Source organism: Wasmannia auropunctata, unplaced genomic scaffold (assembly GCF_000956235.1).
Source record: "Wasmannia auropunctata unplaced genomic scaffold, wasmannia.A_1.0 LD336116.1, whole genome shotgun sequence".
NCBI lineage: Eukaryota > Metazoa > Arthropoda > Insecta > Hymenoptera > Formicidae > Wasmannia > Wasmannia auropunctata.
In genome coordinates this window covers 1,262,479-1,282,378 of record NW_012026774.1, presented here as the reverse complement: position 1 = coordinate 1,282,378, position 19,900 = coordinate 1,262,479, and the positions used below count along the sequence as shown (strand labels likewise).

General features: G+C 40.7%; 2 protein-coding genes across 2 annotated transcripts in view; one reads left to right on the top strand and one right to left on the bottom strand.

Moving 5' to 3' along the window:
- Positions 1-6,332: 6,332 nt before the first annotated feature.
- Positions 6,333-17,147, bottom strand: LOC105455477 (cyclin-dependent kinase inhibitor 1C). The gene is made up of 2 exons (XM_011698873.1): positions 14,897-17,147; positions 6,333-9,783 (listed from the first exon to the last, which is right to left on the bottom strand). The coding sequence occupies exons 1-2, from the start codon at positions 15,594-15,596 to the stop codon at positions 9,683-9,685; spliced, it is 801 nt and encodes a 266-aa protein (XP_011697175.1). The 5' UTR covers positions 15,597-17,147; the 3' UTR covers positions 6,333-9,682.
- Positions 17,148-17,350: 203 nt separating this feature from the next.
- LOC105456097 (ras GTPase-activating protein 1) overlaps positions 17,351-19,900 on the top strand; it is a 54,205-nt gene continuing 51,655 nt past the window's right edge. Inside the window, exon 1 of the mRNA XM_011699934.1 lies at positions 17,351-17,435. The gene's annotated coding sequence lies outside the window, so the exon portion shown is untranslated. The remainder of the gene's footprint in view (positions 17,436-19,900) is intronic.

Here is a 19,900-nt window from a genome sequence, read left to right as displayed (position 1 = left end):
TTTTAATGAGCATGTCCGTGCAACCGGTCTTCCAACAGAGATTGCGTGTAACCGGACAGAAGTCCACTTCTATCTTTCTCGCGCGAAAACCGCATTTGCCAAAGCACGTATTTGTTTTATAAGAGCAGGTACGAAGTTGAGAAATTATATCGCTGCACGCGAATAAATGTTTATGATATTTATGATCTCACTTGATTATTAATATTGTTCACGGAGCAATCAAGCCTATTTTACTAATAATTGATAAATAAAATTATAATTTATATCGGTTTTGAATGAAGATTGGCCTTTCCCTGAAAATATCTATTTCATTTTACGCCAAACAAACGTACAGAACATGATAACATCAATCGTGCGATTTGGTCAGCGGCTGAGAACTCGCGGAGATATCAATTCGCAATTTTTCATCTTCGTTGCTCAGTATCTTTTCTCGTGGATCGCGCGGAGCATGTTGTTATCCTCCGGTGCTGCTTTCTACGGTTCCTTTTATTGGCCGCTTATCTCCGACCGATGATGAATCACCCCGGCCAACATGACGCTGCTGCGAGAGAGGAAGAGAAGGAGAGGAAGAGCAAGATGGCTGGAAAGCGCGCAGAGGATCGCAGTGATGCTCCGCGCACGATCGTGACGTACACATGCAGTGCGTTAGTGTACGCGTGTATCGTCGTGAAATGGCCGAGGTGCAACGAGAGATAGAGAAGGAAAGGAGGATGGTTGGCGGAGGAAGAGGGAAGAAGAAAGGAGAGGGAGCGTGCAGAGAGAGAATACGAAGGAGAAAGAGAAAAAAGTAGTGAGAGAGGGACGCATGAGCATGGTGTTGACCGGGCTTTGAACCCTGGTCCCACTGGAGTACTACGTCGTAGTACGGAGAGCTTGTCCGGATTAGAGTTGGTCTCTCCTCCTTGGTTTACCGCACTATGAACCTTGCTCTCTTCCCCACGCTCTTTGTTTCGTCGTCAGTTTCCTCTCTCCATACCTTTCGCTACCTTCCAGTCAACGAAGACAGAATCGATGTATTATTAAGTTAATCAAGTTAATTTATAAATTTAATAGAATTAATTAACGGAATATTTCGGTGGGCGAATTAAACGAAAATTGAAGTGAATAGCCATTAACATTGAATTTTTAAACTTTATGAAATATTTATGTGCGTCTACCACGCATACAATTAATAAAGCATCACAATTGCGTAAATTTAATTCAAAAAATTTTAAATTTTCGAATTTTTGTTCACAATTCTTCAACATATATATCTTACGCAAAGCTTGATGTAGGGTGTGTATCATGTGTTTCTTCTCACAAGCTAGAATATCGTGGCAAAGGAGAGAGAAACATAATGCCTCCGCGTCCAGCCTTTCCCGCAACAATCCTCTTGCGCCTATTGCGATGTCCGGTGCGATCATTCGTTCGAGCAGGTCAAGCACCTCGCGTCTCATCTCCTTGTCCTCTCGCAAAGAGGATAGATCGTTTCTCTCGGCGAGGAAAGGTATTTCCCCCCTCGCTTGTCTATCGAGTGCGTTGAACCCCTTCTTCCCGCTGGCGTTCGACGAAAGCGCAAAAAGCGCTTATCGCCGCGGATCGTAACTACCGCGGCTCGCTTCGCGGATGGGGCCTCTACGCTCGTCTCTTGAAGCGATTTCTGCCGAGTCATGGATGCACGTCGCGCGATGCACCGCGATGTAACGCGGTACCGCGCGGTCGTAGTGTGCGTGTTTCGGACTCCAATCCAGCTCCCCGTCTTGCGCATCCACGAGAGGAGATAGAGAGAAAGAGAGGCTCGAACTGCAGGTAACTACCGCTCTTCTGCTTTTACCTTGAAGAGGCCGACGGTAGGGGATGGGATGCATCTCCCGTAGGGATGCATGACGGGGACGGGACGCGCGGAGGTGTATATACGAGCAGGCAGGCAGGGAAGGTGGAGGACCGTTGCACTGACCGGGCTTTGAACCCGCTATGTAGTAAACAACAGGTACGTTGCACCCGTACCCGCAATTTGTAAGAGCCCGAGAGCATGATGAACATTCTCTCTCTCTCTCTATCTCTCTCTCTCTCTCTATCTCTATCTTTCTTTTCTTTGAGGAGTCGCCGTCCGAAAATAATGACGAAAACAACTTGGAATAACGGCCCACGAGACTCCTTCCCCGCCTTGTCTCCCGCCTCTTGAATTTCTCGCTTCCTGCTCGATTCGAGCAAATTGGGAATAGGTCCAGATTGACTGGTCGCAATTCCTGGATATAAGAATCGGGATCGGTATCGCGGAACGAGACGATGGATTTGATGTTTTCGAGTGGAAGTTCGCTGAGCTTGGACTGGGTCAAAATTCCGCTTGTTGGGCAAAAACAAAGACTCGTTTGCTGAATTAATCATTCAAAACTCGAAGTTTATCACAGACGCGTAAACATATTCATTGATATGCATAAGCGAACGAGACATTTATTATTTTGAATAAAAAAACTATCTTTTGGACAAATTGTCGTATTTCTCTGCAAGATATTTTTATCTGTTTTGGGACTTATCAATTTTGCTAGTCTATATTGTGTTCACAGTTATGTTCATCTATCAGGAAGCGAACTATCGGTGCCAAACGAGGCCAAACGGTATCTGCGTCTAGCGCGGCAACTTCCGGTTTGCAAGACTACCGAGTTTCGATACGGTTCTGTAGAATGATAATAATATAATGTATTCTAATTTGTTTTTCTTTTTAGTAAATGATTCTTCATGATAAAAGTACATTTCGCAATGTTAAATATAATTATTTTATTATATGTTATCTTTTTTTTAATTGGACGAGAGTCCTCTCTGAAAATGTACGAAACTAGTTCGTGCGAAAGGAATGATTACTTGCCAAACTAATCTGGAAACTCTGTCGGTCGTGTTTTATCGTACAACGCAGCGCTAGTCTCGGTGATAAAGATCCACAATTTGTAAAAAGTTAATTATAGTTACGAGAATTAATTCTCAAATTTCGATACATTCAACAATTAAACATTATTACTCGCAAAGTATTTTTAATCGACACAAGATTTTAATTATCCAAAATCAAGAGCTGCCAGTTTTACCGACATATTTAGTTCTTCCACTCACCACCGTTAGCGTGGATGTTACCAATTTTTTTCGAATGAAACCGTTGAACTAGTAAAAATTTCAATAAAAATAAAACATAAATACACGTCGCCAAGAGAAAAAAAGATTTAGAAAAGGGAACGTTTGTTAATTTGTAAAATCTGTTTTAAACGCGTCGTCGTCTTTGAAACGAAATATCGCTTTCTTTCTTCATTGTCAACTTGTTAAAAAAATACATTATCTATTTATGAGCTGTTATCAAACGTAATTAATCTACAGTATATCTAAATGCGTACCATCCTGCTTCTTTCACAAAATGCTACAAAATTACCAGTTTAAACAGCTTGCAAATCACAGGAAGATCCAAATTACCAGTCAAGGTTCTTTCGAGGACTCTCTAGACCTTAGCAACAGTCAGATCGGACAATTGTACTTACTTGCACTTAGATATTTCTCGCGGTGACATGATAATCACCTTAGAATTAATGGACAATTTTAGAACGGTTATCGCTACATCGCTCAAGTTTATTCCGCTATAATCCTTTTTAATCTTCTGCGCCGTATATCCTGCACAATAAACCGGAAGCCCCGTGCGTATTGCGTTTACCAAGAAGGCGGTCCACTTCGGTAACGAGCGCCTCTTAATATATGTCTGCATGCATGCGTGCAGTAGACTTTATATAACATCCTATATTTTTTTTCTCTATATTTTTATCGTGTGCGCAAAAGTCATTGGATATAATAATGACGAATCATCACCGTGGCGACAAGTAAAAAGAATCACTCCAACCAACCGCCCATTTATTTCCCATTATGGGAGATGCAGCCGAGTGCACGCTGCAATTTCCGCGCATTTTTGCGAGTGCCCACCACCGAATCGAACTTTACGCATCGCTTCCCGCAGTGAAGATTCGGTAACAGAAGTTTCCGGCAAAAATTAGGCATTCGCTAATCTTATATACATCTATATAAACTAATTTAATAAAATATAAAATTTATATAGATATTTTTTATGTAAATATTATTGGCATAATTTTACATTACCGCATTTTTATAATATCGATCGATAAATACTAAAAATTAAATGAACAAATAATATTGTTATTAAAAAATATTTCTGAAATTATTTATACAACAAATACAAATGTATCAAGTAAACATTTTCGGCGGCAATCCGAACAACTGTACTTTCATTGAGAGAAAGCAGGTTCACCGGACCTGATTCTGATTCATTCAGGAATCAGTGGCGACATGTGAGCGTATCGTCTAAAAATATTGCCGGTGGACTGAGGTGCGCCTAGCAACAGAGATTGCATAGAAGCATAGCTACAGTGAACGCGTGTTTCTACGTGCCGCAACGAGGACACGGGACACGAAAAAAAAAAAAAAAAAAGAAAAAGAAACTGCGGAGTGCGGCAATAGACGTCGCGGCTCGCGCGGTATCCTCGCCCACGATTTCGACAATTAACAAAGATTAAGCCTTGTACGTTGTTTTCTCGACTCACGTTCAATGTCTGACGCGGATGTGACATTAAAATATAGAATGAATCTTTTTTTAAGAAAAAATATTTTCGTAATTTGTCAAATCCTTTTAGAAAAGTTGTCATTAAATTATATATATATATATATATATTTAATTTAAATTAGTTAAAACTAACGTTGATTTTCTGCAAAAGTTAATCAATTGTTATTGCAATATTATTACCGATCTATAATATTGTATAATATGGTATTGCATAATATAACATCATGCTGTTGTGAAAATTTCGATCGACATAATAAATTTCAGAAAGATTGCAAAACTCGTCGATTGATATGCAAATGGATTGTGTCCAATTAGGACCGCGCATACTGGAACCGTGGATATTTCGTATGCCGTGTGTCGGGTGTTTTTTTGTATCAACGACTTGCAGTCAGTTTGCGTTAATTTACTTGCAAATTCGACGACGTGAGGTGCAACTTAGCTTGCACTTTATAACGCTCGTACTACCGTCTCGGTCGTCGATGAACGGCGTCCTCGCAAACGATATCGCAACGATATTTTCAAACCCGCTAATTATATTCGCGACGCGATATAAGTCGTAATCGATGCAAGCGGTAGTTTTTATTAGTTCGAAATAGTCGTGTTAAAATATTTCGGAATATTTATAATATAAAATTTCGTAAAATATTTAAAAAGATTCAACAAACAATATAAATATATTGCTTTAAATAATTATAAAAGAAAAATTAAAAATTTTGAAACGTGTATCAACTTCGAACATCCTACATTTTTAGTAAAATATGATTCTGTAATAATTTTAAATAAATTTATAGCCGAACAGTAAATTTTTAAAATTCAAAACAGAGTAAGGCACTTTGTAACGGAAATGTCTTTAACACATCCGCTTGTTGTGCGCATCATTATTATCGCGTTTCTGCGGAGAATGCTATATCGTGTTAATACACACAATTTATAATTTTTTACGGTTATGATACGATGCTGTATATTATTAGATAGATTTTCTGCACACGTCTTGTCAGACGAATTCAAGCGTTACAACCGCAAAATTGGCTTCTGGGCAGCGAAAGGGACGCAAAACGAAATCACTTACCAGCGAAGTTTTGCAAGCACCTGTCTGGGATTGCTGGAAACAAGATCTTGTAGATACTTTCAATCGCACAGTTGCACCTGCCATCATGGTATTTTCTCGTTGGATTCTGTAATCTTGTTGTATCGCGTTCGAAATAGTGTTAAAATATTTTTCGCAATATTTATAATATAAAATTTCGTAAAATATTTAAAAAGATTCAACAAGCAATATAAATATATTGCCTTAAATAATTATAAAAGGAAAATTGAAAATTTTGAAACGTGTATCAACTTCGAACATACTACATTTTTAATAAAAGATGATTCTAATAATTTTAAATAGATTAGCCGAACAGTAAACTTTTGTAGTAAAATCAAGAGAAGGTACATACATCACGTCATTTTTATTATCTAGATTTTTTCGTTGTAAAGATCGAAAAACATTATTTATCTTCTACTCTTAAAATACTATGATAAAGTGAAACAAATTTAGCGAAAACATTTATATGTTCAACCACGACATTTGTGATAAAAAATGTGTAATATCATGAGATTTGACACTTGAGTTTAAAATATTTTTAAACTGCATTCGAAAGATTGATTTATAGCGTTTTGCATGAAATAAAAAAATGATATTAATTTTCAAATGATATTCGAATAAGGATGTGATAAAAATGAAAAGAGAAAATGATAAAAGTTTTTCATATAGATAGATCTTTTTTTAATAAACAATTGGGGTCACAATTCACTTATGTTAGTTAGTTAGTTAGTTTTTTATACTCTCTTATATAGTTACAGCTTTTTTATGTATAATTATACATCATATAATATTGTCGTTACACATATATAAATTTTATATCACGGAGTATCGACTGAAAATGAGGCGTGATTCACTAGGTGGCCTCTTTTGTATTATGTTTTTCTCTTTCATCTTTTATTCTGCAGAATGCACTATGTACACTCTCTCTCTCTCATGCATGTATCACACGCGCACGCACATTCACACACATATACACAAATGTCGGGAATCGTCGACCTTATCCGTGATTTCTAATTTTTATGCTCTACGTGACAATTTTCAAATGTCTGTCACATTGTCGCATATACATACATAATTATTATCTATAATAATCTAATTATTATAGATGAAAGTACGCTAAGTTATGTTTACTGAGATCATACTAATACATCACAGGGTTACATAAACAATAGATTTTTCTCTCTTTGCTATTTTTTTTGTTGAGTTTTCTCCACGACAGGCACCGCGCGTCACGGTTTTCTCATCAGATCTTACGAGATTCCTAAGTTCTGTTTTTTTTTATCTAACGATGACATCGTGATGTATGAAGAACTTTTGATTATTTTTATTTAATTTTGCAATTTCGTCATTAAAAAAAATTATTTTTCGTCATTAAAGACAAAAAATAATTATTTTTCGTCATTAAAGACAAAAAATAATTATTTTTACTACAACTCAAAAATATTATCACGATATTGCCACTTTTTCGAGTGAAAGATTGTCGAAGAGATGTCATACGCCATAGTGACATTGTTGGAATAAATTCACTTGCTTTTCCTTTAACATGTTGCACTAATGCCGAGATCGCGAGGTGCCGCATCTGCCACGAGCATAATAATCAATGATAGTTATTTTTTCAACCGATCCAACTGCTATTTCGTGAATTTTGTGAAACTCTGGATTTTCTGTTCCGCACGAAAGAAAAAAATGAGCATTGCGATCAATTGCGTACGTTTAAATTTGATTTATCGTTGCACTTTTTCGACGCTTCTTTCCCACATGCTCGATGTTACGGGCGGACATTGAAAAAATAGCTTGTAACCACCAGTCGTATTTTTGGGCTATAATCTCAAAAAGGAAATGGCAGGCAGGAAAAAAGTATCAGGAGGAGCAAGATGCGATAGGATATTTGATGAGGATCACGTTAATGGGGCGTTAACGAACAAAAAGTCGTGTATGATAAACAGCTACCATTATAAAACTCTCAATTAATATACAATTAGGTAATACGCTAATATTTTACGCTTTATAAATTCGTTGTCGACGAACGAAATAAACGCTCGCCTCACTATTTGCACTGGACTCCTTCTACACTGTGAAATGCTTATTGTTGGTCTCGATGATGTCTGTCAAAAAAATGCTTCTCTTTGTATAATTACAAAAATGAAGAGTAACTAGCTATTAACCTCTTGTTAGATAATTGAAGGTTGAGTTTAATATAATTTCTTTTTTTAAAAGAAACTCCTTTTTAATATACGTATATTATCTAACGAAAGATTAATACCATTGTAATTAATTTAAAATTCTTGACGGAGACATTACACTGGAATCATCGGGTGTTTTTTTTTTAAGATTAGGTTAAGTCAAATCTCTAAAAAAAACTTTCTACTAGCTTTACGTTTCATCAAACAGATGTTCAAAATCGTAATTTTTATATAAACTGTTATATGTGTCTAAATCAAATGCGGAAAATTATAGCACGGCTGAAAAGCGTTGTTTAAATATAAATAAATTCTCAAGAGAATATCGCGGCGAAACCGAGGAATCCAACTTAACCGAAAGTCACATAAAAATATTAAAAAAAGGTTTATATTTTAATTCGCAACGTAAAAGAAATGAGAATGATATGAAAGAGGAAATTAAACTTTTTTTTTGTCGTAAAAACTGTGACTTTATGACGATTATGTCTCTCGCATCTGCCGGAAACAAATGCGATATGGGATAAAGAAGGGAAATAGGGAGAAAGGAGATGACGAAAATCTTTTCTGTATTTAATAGGTAGAGAAGAAAAAATCACGGGGTGATTTGGCATCGGCTGTACTTTCTTAAAATCGTACAGGAGATCAATGCTTAAACTTGGGTAACAAACTACAGCTAAATCATATATATATTTCTCTTCTTCCTTAAAGCTGGTCGCATTCTGGCCACGGAATCGCAACCATTCTTGCACTTTTCCGTTTTATGTTCTCGCAAGACCACGCCCGACTCGTTTGAGAATTTCAAACAAAGGCCCCGTGAAACTTTATTTAAATTTGGAAATTTGAAGTAGCTTCGATATCGCACATATTTCAAGGACGCGGCATCGAAATTAGCGCGATATTTGCCACATGACTATTTTCCAATAGAATTTTAGTATCTTTACAGCTATAATAAAAGAATTTCATCACCGGGCTTAGAACGCCGCAATCACAAGTACCGAAAATTCCATGGACCAGCTCAAGCATTCCCTTCAATTAGATCCAATGAACGCGCGATATACTCTGTGTTCTATCTCTTAGAATCTAATCAATTCTAATCCCTATGTGAGAATAGCCTATATAAACTTGCATGTATTTCTTAGCTTCTTTCCCTCTCTCTTTTTTCCATAACATGTTTGTGTAACGACATCGTTTAAACATTTTTCTACGAACGTTTCAGAAACAAACAATGAATATATTACATTAATTAATTTGGACACAAATCAAAATATTACTCTATCTACAATCTAATTTTTTTTTATATTCTTCCTTAGTATTACTTACTCTACATTCTAATACAGAAAATGATGTGACACATATTATAAAAAAATAGCGACGAGAGTCATATTCTCGCTTTCTCTCTCTTTCCCCACCAAGCATTCCTTCGTTCTTGCCTATTTCTTATCCTTCTATTTTCCCCTCGCCTCACGTCTTTTCTTGATTGCCGCTGGTCTCATAATTCTCGCGGTATTTCAAAATGCTATTGACAAACGAAGATATACGTGATGGAGAACGGCGTTACCTCCCGTTTCTCGTAAACTTTTTTCTTTTTTTTTTTTCTTTTTATTCATTCGTTTCGCCTGCGCTCATGGCGAATAAAACTACATATGAATGGCACAGCCAACGCGGACCTTTCGCGCCTCCCCCTGCCCAAGAAGAATCCTTGCCCTCTTCTCTTCCTCGTTAATTCCACACGGCGAAGCAGTTTCCTCGCTTCCGGTAACTATCTCACGGTGGGCATGAACGAAGTGGAAAAAGACGGCGACGTTCGAATAAGGAAGCTGAAGGCTTTTAGCTGCGTATCTGACCCGCGTTGCGAGTGATCTTCTCCGGTGGCTCTATCATGCTCTTTGTGGTGCCGTTCAGGCCGCGTTTACGACTCTTCATGTAGTCTGGAACAGACAATGAAAAAAACATGTCTTTACACAGCCGAAGTGACAACAGGCTCGTCGGAGAGACAGTCGAGTAGAATCTAAAGAAAAGCTCGTTAGAAAAACCTTTTAGTAACGTTTAACTTCTAACTTGTATATAAAGTCTGTCATTTCTCCAAAGCGTACAGCAAAACATCTTACAAATTTTATGATAATTTCGTAATTGAGATGACCTTATATAAAAAATACTGATATTATTTATCATTATATAACTCTTTAATATTTATTTATATTCAATATACATTGCATCTGGAGTGAGTCAAAGCGTCTCGGGACGCATCTGGCGAACAGTGTAAGCGATTCGCGGCTTATCTTCGGGCTTCGATTTCTTATAATCGCATGCAATGCCACACTTGACCTTATGCACAATCCGGCTTACTCCCGACTGTATGCATGCGAAATCTTTCCTCTCCGATAACCTTCGAAATATTATATCGCACCGTACTCGCTAATTATATCGCGAGATAAGAGCGCGAGGTCAGGATTTTATATTTGTGTTTATTGCACGCTCGAGCGCAGTTGCAAGTTTCAGACAAATATTTTCGTTACCGCGTTAACGAGCACCGCATTAGGCTCGTGACATCTCGTGTGATTAAAAATGTTTGAGAAACGATCGAGTGCTCTCGAAAAGAGTATAGTAAACACGAAATTTTTGAATATTTAAAATATAAAATTCTATTTTCACTCTATATTTCAATTATACGTAAAAATTCACAGGTCACAACAAATTTTTATTAAAAGTATGACTGTCGAAAAGAAGCTCACTAATCGTGACTCACAAATCGATACGCAGGCGTGATATACCCCAAAGGTACAAAGGCACCCCTTTAGAGTACCATTTGGCGAAGTTTCCACGCGGTGAAAATAGTGCATCTGTTCAATTCTCTGGTCGACTCCTCCGTGCTTTTGTAGGGTCGTCTACCGAGCCACGCGACAAAAATTATGAAAATTGCACGAATATCTACATTTCACATTTTGTTCTAACATTCCCCTTACTTTAAAATTATTTTAAGAGTTATTACTTGAAATAATTCATGGATATTTTACCATAATATATTACAAACATTGCTGACTTCTCTGTTTAAAATTCAGAAATCTGCACATTTTTTTCCAAGTAAGCGAATTAAGAAAGTATTACTGCGAATGTTTCAAGATTCGAAAATTGCCAAATAAGAAACTGTGGACCGATAGGGGATTTCACAATTATTTCTCTGCGCGATGCTTTAAATATCTGCGACGAGATATGCGGGCGCTAATCCTGATTTTAAATGCCGACCCTTTCGCAACGACCCCGTCTGCCGCTCCTGGGGTTCTCGTAGACAGGGGCACGCGATTGCGTGCACAGCTGATGTTTCCCCCTCCCCTCCCCTCTCCCCACGCGTGCAAACACTCGACGTACACGCGTCACTCGGGGATACAAAGGGTCCGAAAGGGAGAGGGGAAAAGCGGGGGTCGCGAGAGAGGAAAAGACATGGGGGTGCATTCGGGGGCCAGCAACCCCATATGGATTTCAACAGCTGACCGCGCGGCTCATTAATAAAGTACGTTAGGAATATCGTTCGGCGCCCCCATGGGCTTGTATCCGTAAAGCAAAATACGTTACGAACTCGTTACTTCCTCGAACGAATTAAGTGGCGCAGATAGGAAACCCAATCGGTTTCCCATCCATTCTACACGTGTGTAAACGCCGGTGTCCCGGAAGTCGCGCACTTCCTTTCAGATAGCGAAAGAAAACTAAGAAAACCGATTATTTAAATAATTGAAGTTTCCGTGCGCAAGAAACGATTAGATTAACTGAACATTGATCTCGGATTAATATCGGATTTTCGATGACGCTTGGAATTAACATTTGATTTTCTATTTAAAAAAATTAATAGAGTTAAAATAAAAAGCACCGATGCACGTCGTGAATGTAACGGTAAAACGGACGACGTTTCGCCGTTGACTTGCAGTGAAGTGGCGCACAAGTTTAGCTTTTTCGCGGTGCAGTAAAAATATCAACAAAGACGTCGCGTGCTGGCGCAACGTGAAATGTGTTTACACGCGTGTACACGCGTGCGCGACACATGGACGGGTCGCATCCAGAAATAGATGCGTCGCGTGGGTGATGTGCATGGCCGAATAATAAATGGAAGAAAAAAGGCTGAACTAGTCTGCGTGAAGTTTTACAACTTCGGCAAGATGGCTGTGTTGCAACACACGCGCGCGATGTACAGAAATGTATTGAAATTTCGTTGAAATATTCAAAAATGCATAACAATTGTAAATGATTTAAAATAGAAACGAGTTTTTTTTATGACGAGAGGCAATGTTTCTTGACACGCTACTTTTGATTTTATGATTTTTCTATGTTCAAATTCAATCTTGTGATTAAAGATTTATTGATTTATTATTTTTTAATTTCATCATACTAACCTATCGTTCTTAAGTCTCTGCTGGTGCCGGTTTTATTTAATTCACAAATAGTTATGAATTATTTACTGCGAGTTATCATAATTTACATGTATTGAAATTTAAGTAATTAATGAAAAAGATTCGATATATTGAATATTGCGGTTTTCATGTGCGATAAGTTAATTGAGACAAATAATTCATACAGTTTCTCGTTTTTCCTTTTCTTTTCTTCATAAGTTGCGGGTCAATGCTTATCTCTTAATCGTCATGTCACTCAATAACGTATTGACTCAATCTCTTCTCATCTTCGCTCACAATCGATTAATCGTTATCAAACAAATTTCCAAAGAACGACGATTAAGTTCGAAATTAGCACTGTAAATCGTTAATGATACATCGCTCACGCGTGAATATATAAAGTACCGTCGGCAAAAACGATAACTTGGCGCGCGAGAATGATAACACGTGTACGAGTGGATCTCGTGTATGCAATTATGATTAGCGATACCATTTCTTCCGTTTCAAGTAGACTTCCTTGCAAATATTATTACAAGTGCATCCCTCGTCATGCTTCTCTCAACGAATAATGAGGTATTTGCTTCGAAAGTAACAGAGAGATTTATCAATTTTTATAATTAGACACTAACCAATTTTAACGGTTTTAAGACGTTTTCTATTAAATTTTGAAGAGATTTCGAAATAAACAGCACTAGGAAGAATTAGATATTGATATGAAGGTAACACAATAATACCACATGAATTTACGGCACCTTCGTCCGTAACTCTTACAAGTTCATCACATTATCTCAAAATCGGACTTGCGCCATTTATTGTTGACGTAACATATAATACAATATTATTTTGATTGTGTCATCGCTCGCGGTGTAGACGGACAGAGCGATCTCGCTTATTCGTGAATAAAAAAGTTTTTATATTATCAAAGCCCCTTTTCAACGTTATCGCGGCACGCGATAATATAGTACCGATAATACACGTTGCGTCTCGTCAGCAGAATTTGATTTTATTGACACTTAAAGCAGGAAAAAATGATCGTGCGCTCTACATGCAAAACGATGAACGTTATATAGACTTACGAGTAAATATTCGATAAAGCAGTGAAAAGAAAATTAAAAAAAAAAAAACTGATCAAATAAATACTTCGCGTCGTTCTGCTCACTGCTATGCTACATGTTGTGAGATATAAAACACTACATGAATATGGAATATCGTGAAATAAATAAAAAATATTTTCTGACAAGAATCGCTTTCTTTTTTTTTTTTTTTTTTTTTTTTAATCATAAATGCCGACTGAAATTCTCAGCGTACGCAAAAGTGTTTCCCACAGAAAGTAATGCTGATAACATTTCGAAATACACGCGCAACGAAATGCAAACGTAACTCGTTATTATCAGGTGCTGACGTAATTATGCGCGAATTGCGACGACCTTCCAATGAACGAATTGGATTGACCTAGGCACAACGCACTTCCTACATGAATACATCGAACAAATTAATCACAATAAATTCTAGTTAGAGAAGCTATCTTTCGGTACGGAAACGGAATTCGTACAATCGTATCTATGTTCGTGTGTAAAATGATAACTCCATGCCGGAAGCGAATACGCAACGATTCGCATCTTTCCATAGGGATAAAAAGTCTGTCTCGTAGAAATTTCCGACTATAAGATAATTTAATTAACTGATGCCCATTTCTACCAATTTAGATTTATTTTAATTTCGATTTAACTTTTATCTTTTTTTCTGACTGTAGAGAATTAGAAAACGATGAAGAGTAAATATAGTAGTTATACCGGGATTACATTTAATTTACATTGATAGAAATGAGCATAGAATAACTTTTTACACAATCATATCTCCATTGTCCCAGTTAATCATGTTTTAAGATTAGAAATTCAAAGTTACGTCCAGCTATCTTTAGAGTAATTCATGGATATTTCTGAATTAAGAAAATGAATTTCTTCGAACGTAATTCTAACAAGATCATTGAACCAGTGATCAAGGCAAATAATAACTGGTAATGACGAAAACACGAAAACAATTATTTTCCTCTCGATTGCCTTACGTCCCTCATGCATAATACAATGCAGGTGTAAACAAATTTTATCACGCCCGAAGCTTCTGTCTTCGGAAGATATGCGACAGATATAGGCGATGAGTTACGAGCAGATTAGAGGCGTGAAAAACGGAGATACGTCGATCGAACGAAACGTGTCGCGTTTCGGCGTAAACCACGACACGCGTGATCTCATCGGGATAATCTGTAGCCGCCGATCAAGCGAACGTCGTCGTTGATAACGACAGCGTTTAATTTTATACGCGAGCGTATGTGCGGGACCAAACAATTTCGAAAATAAACATCGCCCGCTTGCATTTATATAATCGGAGATCCAAAGGCGAACGTACGCCTCGAGCCTTTAGAGTTTTTTTTTATCAGTTATTTCGTGCGATATCTAGAGCTTTTTTTCGTTAAAGAGCACTCCACACATTGAAATCAAAACGCTAAGTAGAATTGTGGTGGTGTATATGCTGTTGTATAAAGTCGGAAGTTGAATGAAAACATGTGCGATGTTCGTCGCAAAACATTAGAGAGTACCGAAATCAGTGAGCCTCTACGTATCGATTTGTTTAGCTACATAGAATGGGTGTATAAATGACTTACCGGTGATACTGGATTGTTTCCTCGCGGTAGAAGGTAGTACGGGAGTGGTCGGCTCTATCGCGCACCTCTTCCTCTTGGTGTCCGTTTCCAGGAGTTGATTGGGCATCGTGACCTCGCCAATCTCGGGCACTCGGGGCTCCTGCGGCGGCGTCCTCTCGGCCGTCGGCGTGACGACGGTCTCCATCTGCTCGATGATCCTCGTGCTCGGCATCGTTGTCACCGTGGTCATTATCGTTGTCAACGGCGTCGTCGTTGCCGTCGACGATGTTGGCGACGTGGTTGGCGCTGTCGTGGCGACAGCGGCCGCGGCGGTCGACGCGTCGTCGAAGCGCAATTTGCGCGGCGTACCGGGCGCGTGTTTCCTCAGGTAGGGCATGCCGCGCAAGGCGTAGGGCTCGGGCACGACGTCGTGCTCCGTCAGCGGTTCCCACTCGTAACGCGAGTTCGATTGAAGTGGTGCGCCCACTTGGAAGTTGAAGCCCCATCGATCGGCATCGAGCTGCGATTGAGCCTGCAATTCGCGCTCGGCGAGGTCCCGAGCCGCCGCGTGGTCCACCGGTCCGAAGAGATCGCGCCGCACGCGGGCGAGGGCGGCCCTGCTCGGCGCCGCGCGTCCACCACCGGCACCACCGCCACCGCCGCTGCTTAGGTTCCTGCTTATTTCCGTCATCATCGCCGGGTTCAGCACTCGTGCGCTCATATTTCGTCTCGTCGCGCTCTATCGCCGCCGCGCTCCACTACGGCAAACGCTCACCCGCGCGCGCGCGCTCGTTCCCACACGTGGAGACAAATAACACAAAAGTTCTGAGCGCGAAAAGTCGTGTAAGATAAGTCGAGCACACGCGGCGCAGTCTCTTCCTATTCTTTCTCCGTCCGTTGCTTCTTCACCGTCTCTGTGGCCCCTTTCACTACACTATCGAGAAGTTGTGACACGCGCTACGCGAGATAAGAGAGATCGCCTCTTCTAGCATTGGCCGTGACGCAGGGATGATGATGACTCCTTCCAGGAATCGCGTCCCCGCTGCCGCCGCCAGCGGCCGTAGTCGTGGGACGTTGAAATAATCGCGGCTACGCGGACAGGAACGTGGCAACGCTGCGATCCGTGGCGCGACCCACCGAATTTCGAATGGCCGCACTGCTGCCGAGCGTTGACCAAAGAGCACCGCTTCCTCGCGCTCTCAGATCCGCGTGCTCGTCGATGCGATGGTCGCGCGATGTGCCGCAACGGTGACGCTTGCCCCGACGGGCAACGACGACGATGATGCTCGGCTCGATTTCCGTCCGAGGAAGCGTGGATCATAGGGCGACGCGTGCACGGCGAACAGCAGCCGCGCTTGGCAACACAGGGGGGGGGAGGCACCACACGGTTACTATGTGCCAGACAGAGATAGCGGCGGCGAAAACAAACTCCGCCTCGCGCGCGCGATCCCGCTGCACCGCACCCGAGCTGTCCTGTCAAGGCCAACCCGTGCAGGAACTCCTCTCCCGATCGACGCAATATCGATATCCGCACGATTCACTCTTCTCCGCAAGTTCGCGACACGCAAGAGAAGATTCCTTCCTTCGGCGTAGCCTCCGGGACGGGGGTATAGATCCGGCAACGTCGCACGGCCCGCACTTGCGCGTGAGTATCCGTGAGCGAGAACGGCCGAGAGAGCGTGTTGCGACGTATCCCGCGCGAATTTCGTGGTCCACCGTGGCGATCGTCCGTGACGCGAGCCAATCTGTCTCTGGAGTCTCCTCTTTCTCTGTCTCTCTCACTCGTCGTTTCTTCGCGTCTCGCACTCACACACGACGAGGCACTGCCACGCACAGCCGAGACGCGGTAACGCAGTTCGTGGTCTCGGCGCGAGAAAATTCCATAGAAAAAAAAAACGCCGCTATTGCACACGGCCCGCAGCAATATGCTGATCCCGCGGTGGGGGAGTCCACCACCGAGTATCGCCTCTGACAACGCGTAAATAAGCACGAAGAGTTACGACGGCCGTCGATTTCCCGCCAAACAAACGCGACTGTCAAGGCACGCGCGTGGGCCCACCGGGGGCTCGGAAGGACGGTGCGAGCACGATTGCGCAGTTACGTGACGTCGGGCACGGTGATACGTGCGATGATACTGCGACTCGCGGAGCTGCGCAGAGACGCGTTGTTAACACGAAAAGCGCTCTCTAGCGACTGACGGACGCTTCTTTCATTGCGGGCAAGCGAGCCTCCCGTGAGATCGGTGCTCGTCGGCATTCTCCGCCGCAGCTCGGCTCGGCGATTCTCCCTCTTCTTCCTCTTCGCCTTCGCCCACCGTGAGGCTAATCACGCGGCGAGCGGAGGAACGAAATAACCGCCGTTCGCAACGTATAGTCCCCTCGACCTGACTTGCGAGTGACGGTCAGCCTCGTGCACGGAAAGATTGTACAGTTATCGGGGAGGACGCACCTTCCCTACCTATGGGGACAACACGGTCGTGCGGAATGCCAATCGTCGATCTCTCTGTGGTCGTGCTCCAATATTCCAGGTTTCAATCTTCGGGGAGGGACGAAATTTGAAGGTACACTCGCTGAGTCTGCATAGATTCTTAATGGGATTACTTGAGAGACAATATTATTAAAAACACTGATGAAAAACTGGCTCTCATAATTTCTTTCGAAAAAAAAAAAAAAAAAATGGAAATTTGTTTTCCTATGAAATTATCTCACGAATTTCTCGAACTAATTATTTTAACATTTTACAATAGAGATTAACGCGTCTCGGTGATGTAGTATATTTGTCTCTTACGAGACTTTCATTCACGTTTTTCGCTTTATGATATGATTAATGAAGCCACGTACAGGATCGGGATCGAGAACGTCGTCGGACGTGTCAAATTAATTTAATTGTGGCCTTAATTCGTCGTTTTAATTGTCCTTCACGCACTCGTGCTCACAGCGGCGAAAAGAGAACGACGGCGTGCCCCTTCTAACAGAGAGAGGGGTACGGTGGGAAACGAGAAATAAATAGGTCCAGTCTTCAAAACAACGCGACGCGCAATCTTATCGCTTGCGCATATTCGGTAGATTTTCATGTTTGCACGCCGGCAACGCGTTACGCACGGTGAACTTATTTGCATACCACTCGGATTATCGCCGACGTTTAATACAGGCGTGATAGACTCGCCACGCGCGGTCTGAAGGTTACATTGAGCTATACTGTAAAGAAACGAGAGATGTTATCGTAATTTGTTAAATCCCTTTTCGCGACGGGCAGGGAGTGCGTGAAGAAAGTACTTATTCATGTCCATGTAAGGAAAGTTTATCGAAAAAATACTATCATTTATAATTATTCGAACGACAGATATTTTATCCTATACTTTATTTCGATTTTAAAAGCTAATTGTAAGTGTCCTACTATGCAGTCAACATAGATAATAATTTATTAGAATAATTGTAATCGTACGTATTCTAAATTTAAATTATTGAACGATACTTTGTATATTAGAAGGCACATATCAATTTGATACGTCATATTTATTTAATCTGTTAAACGTTGCTGATTCTATTATTAACGTATTCACTGTCAGTCGCAAAGTCAGTCTCGGTCGATTTAATAATTCGATGTTGGCGACGACTATGGTCTAAAATGTAACTTGATCATTTAAAAATCTGATATTCCCAATAGTAAAAATATCGAATGCTTTTTTGGAGTAGTCGGAATCACGGAAACAGATTTAGAGGAGAAAATTCGAAAATTTTAATTCATAAAATCTTGCGCAAAGATTCCCTTTCGATCTTTCGACGCGACATTCGATTCTGTGGATGAAACTGCAGCGCTTCGTGACGATCGTGCGCATGTTACAGTGCCGGGTGCGATGACATAAAATCAACGGGACGAATCGAGACTTTTCATTGATAATTGTCAATTTACTCCGTTGTGCTCGTCTCGCGCGCGGCACGCGAGGGGACACACCTACGGGAAACAGTTCCTCGCGCGCGCTTACCGACCCTCGGCTCAACTCACAACGAGCGAAGCGTAGATAAATGATCCCAGAGTCCAATTGGAGAGAGAGTTTGCCACGCGGCATTCAATCTCGTGATGTGTGTGTATGTACGTGTATACGCATGTGTGTGTGCGGCTTGGTTGCATGCCGCCATAACGTGGCGCGAGTATTTCGAATATTCGAACGTGAGCCGAGGATACTGTCATTTTCCCACACGGCATTCCCAATTGACGTTTAAACATAGCGGAAAGTAAATCGTTTTCAAGAATCTATAATACACAAAATAATCTTACATTTTAGATGAATAAAAATAACGCAAGTTACTCCTTTTGTGTATTATTGATTGTCTTTAATTAAAATTATGTTATTAGTAAGATTCTGAATAAGAGAGACCACAACGCGTAAGAGGAAGCCCGCGTCGGTGCACCGCGCTGTGCTCTGGGGAAACAAAATCCCACGCAGCATCCAGGAAGTGGTGAGGGGTGACACCGGATGTATTTCAATGAGGGGAGACGGGTGAACGGGTTCGCGTAAAACAATTCTTTCTGGCGTTTTGCAGAGAGACCACCGTCTCTCATTCATTGTCCACCGCAGGAGTGCATTTCATCGAGGTGTCTGGTTGCACAGGTCGCGCTTTGTAACCCACAATAAAGCGAAAGCTCTACTATCTACTTCCTGCGATATTTGTTGCCAAATAAGTTGACAGGTTCCTCGACGAATCTCGTAATAATCGGACGAGATTTATGTTATTCAAATTATTATGTGAAATACAATAATTAATTGAGCAACTAATTTTTTCGTCACGTTTTGCTTATGCATTATAGCTATCGTGTCTTTCTTATTTCCTGTAAATTTAAAAAATGTTAGACGTAACGTTCTACCAGAGATTCTTTCAATTGTTGACGCAATATTATTTAATTTTGCCATTATGTTATTGGATACAGCCCGCGTTGACAAGGCGTTGTTGCGTAGATGATTACTGACGATTAATAAGAGAAATAAACATTTCTTGCCTCGTGGGTATAAATGCATAGATATCG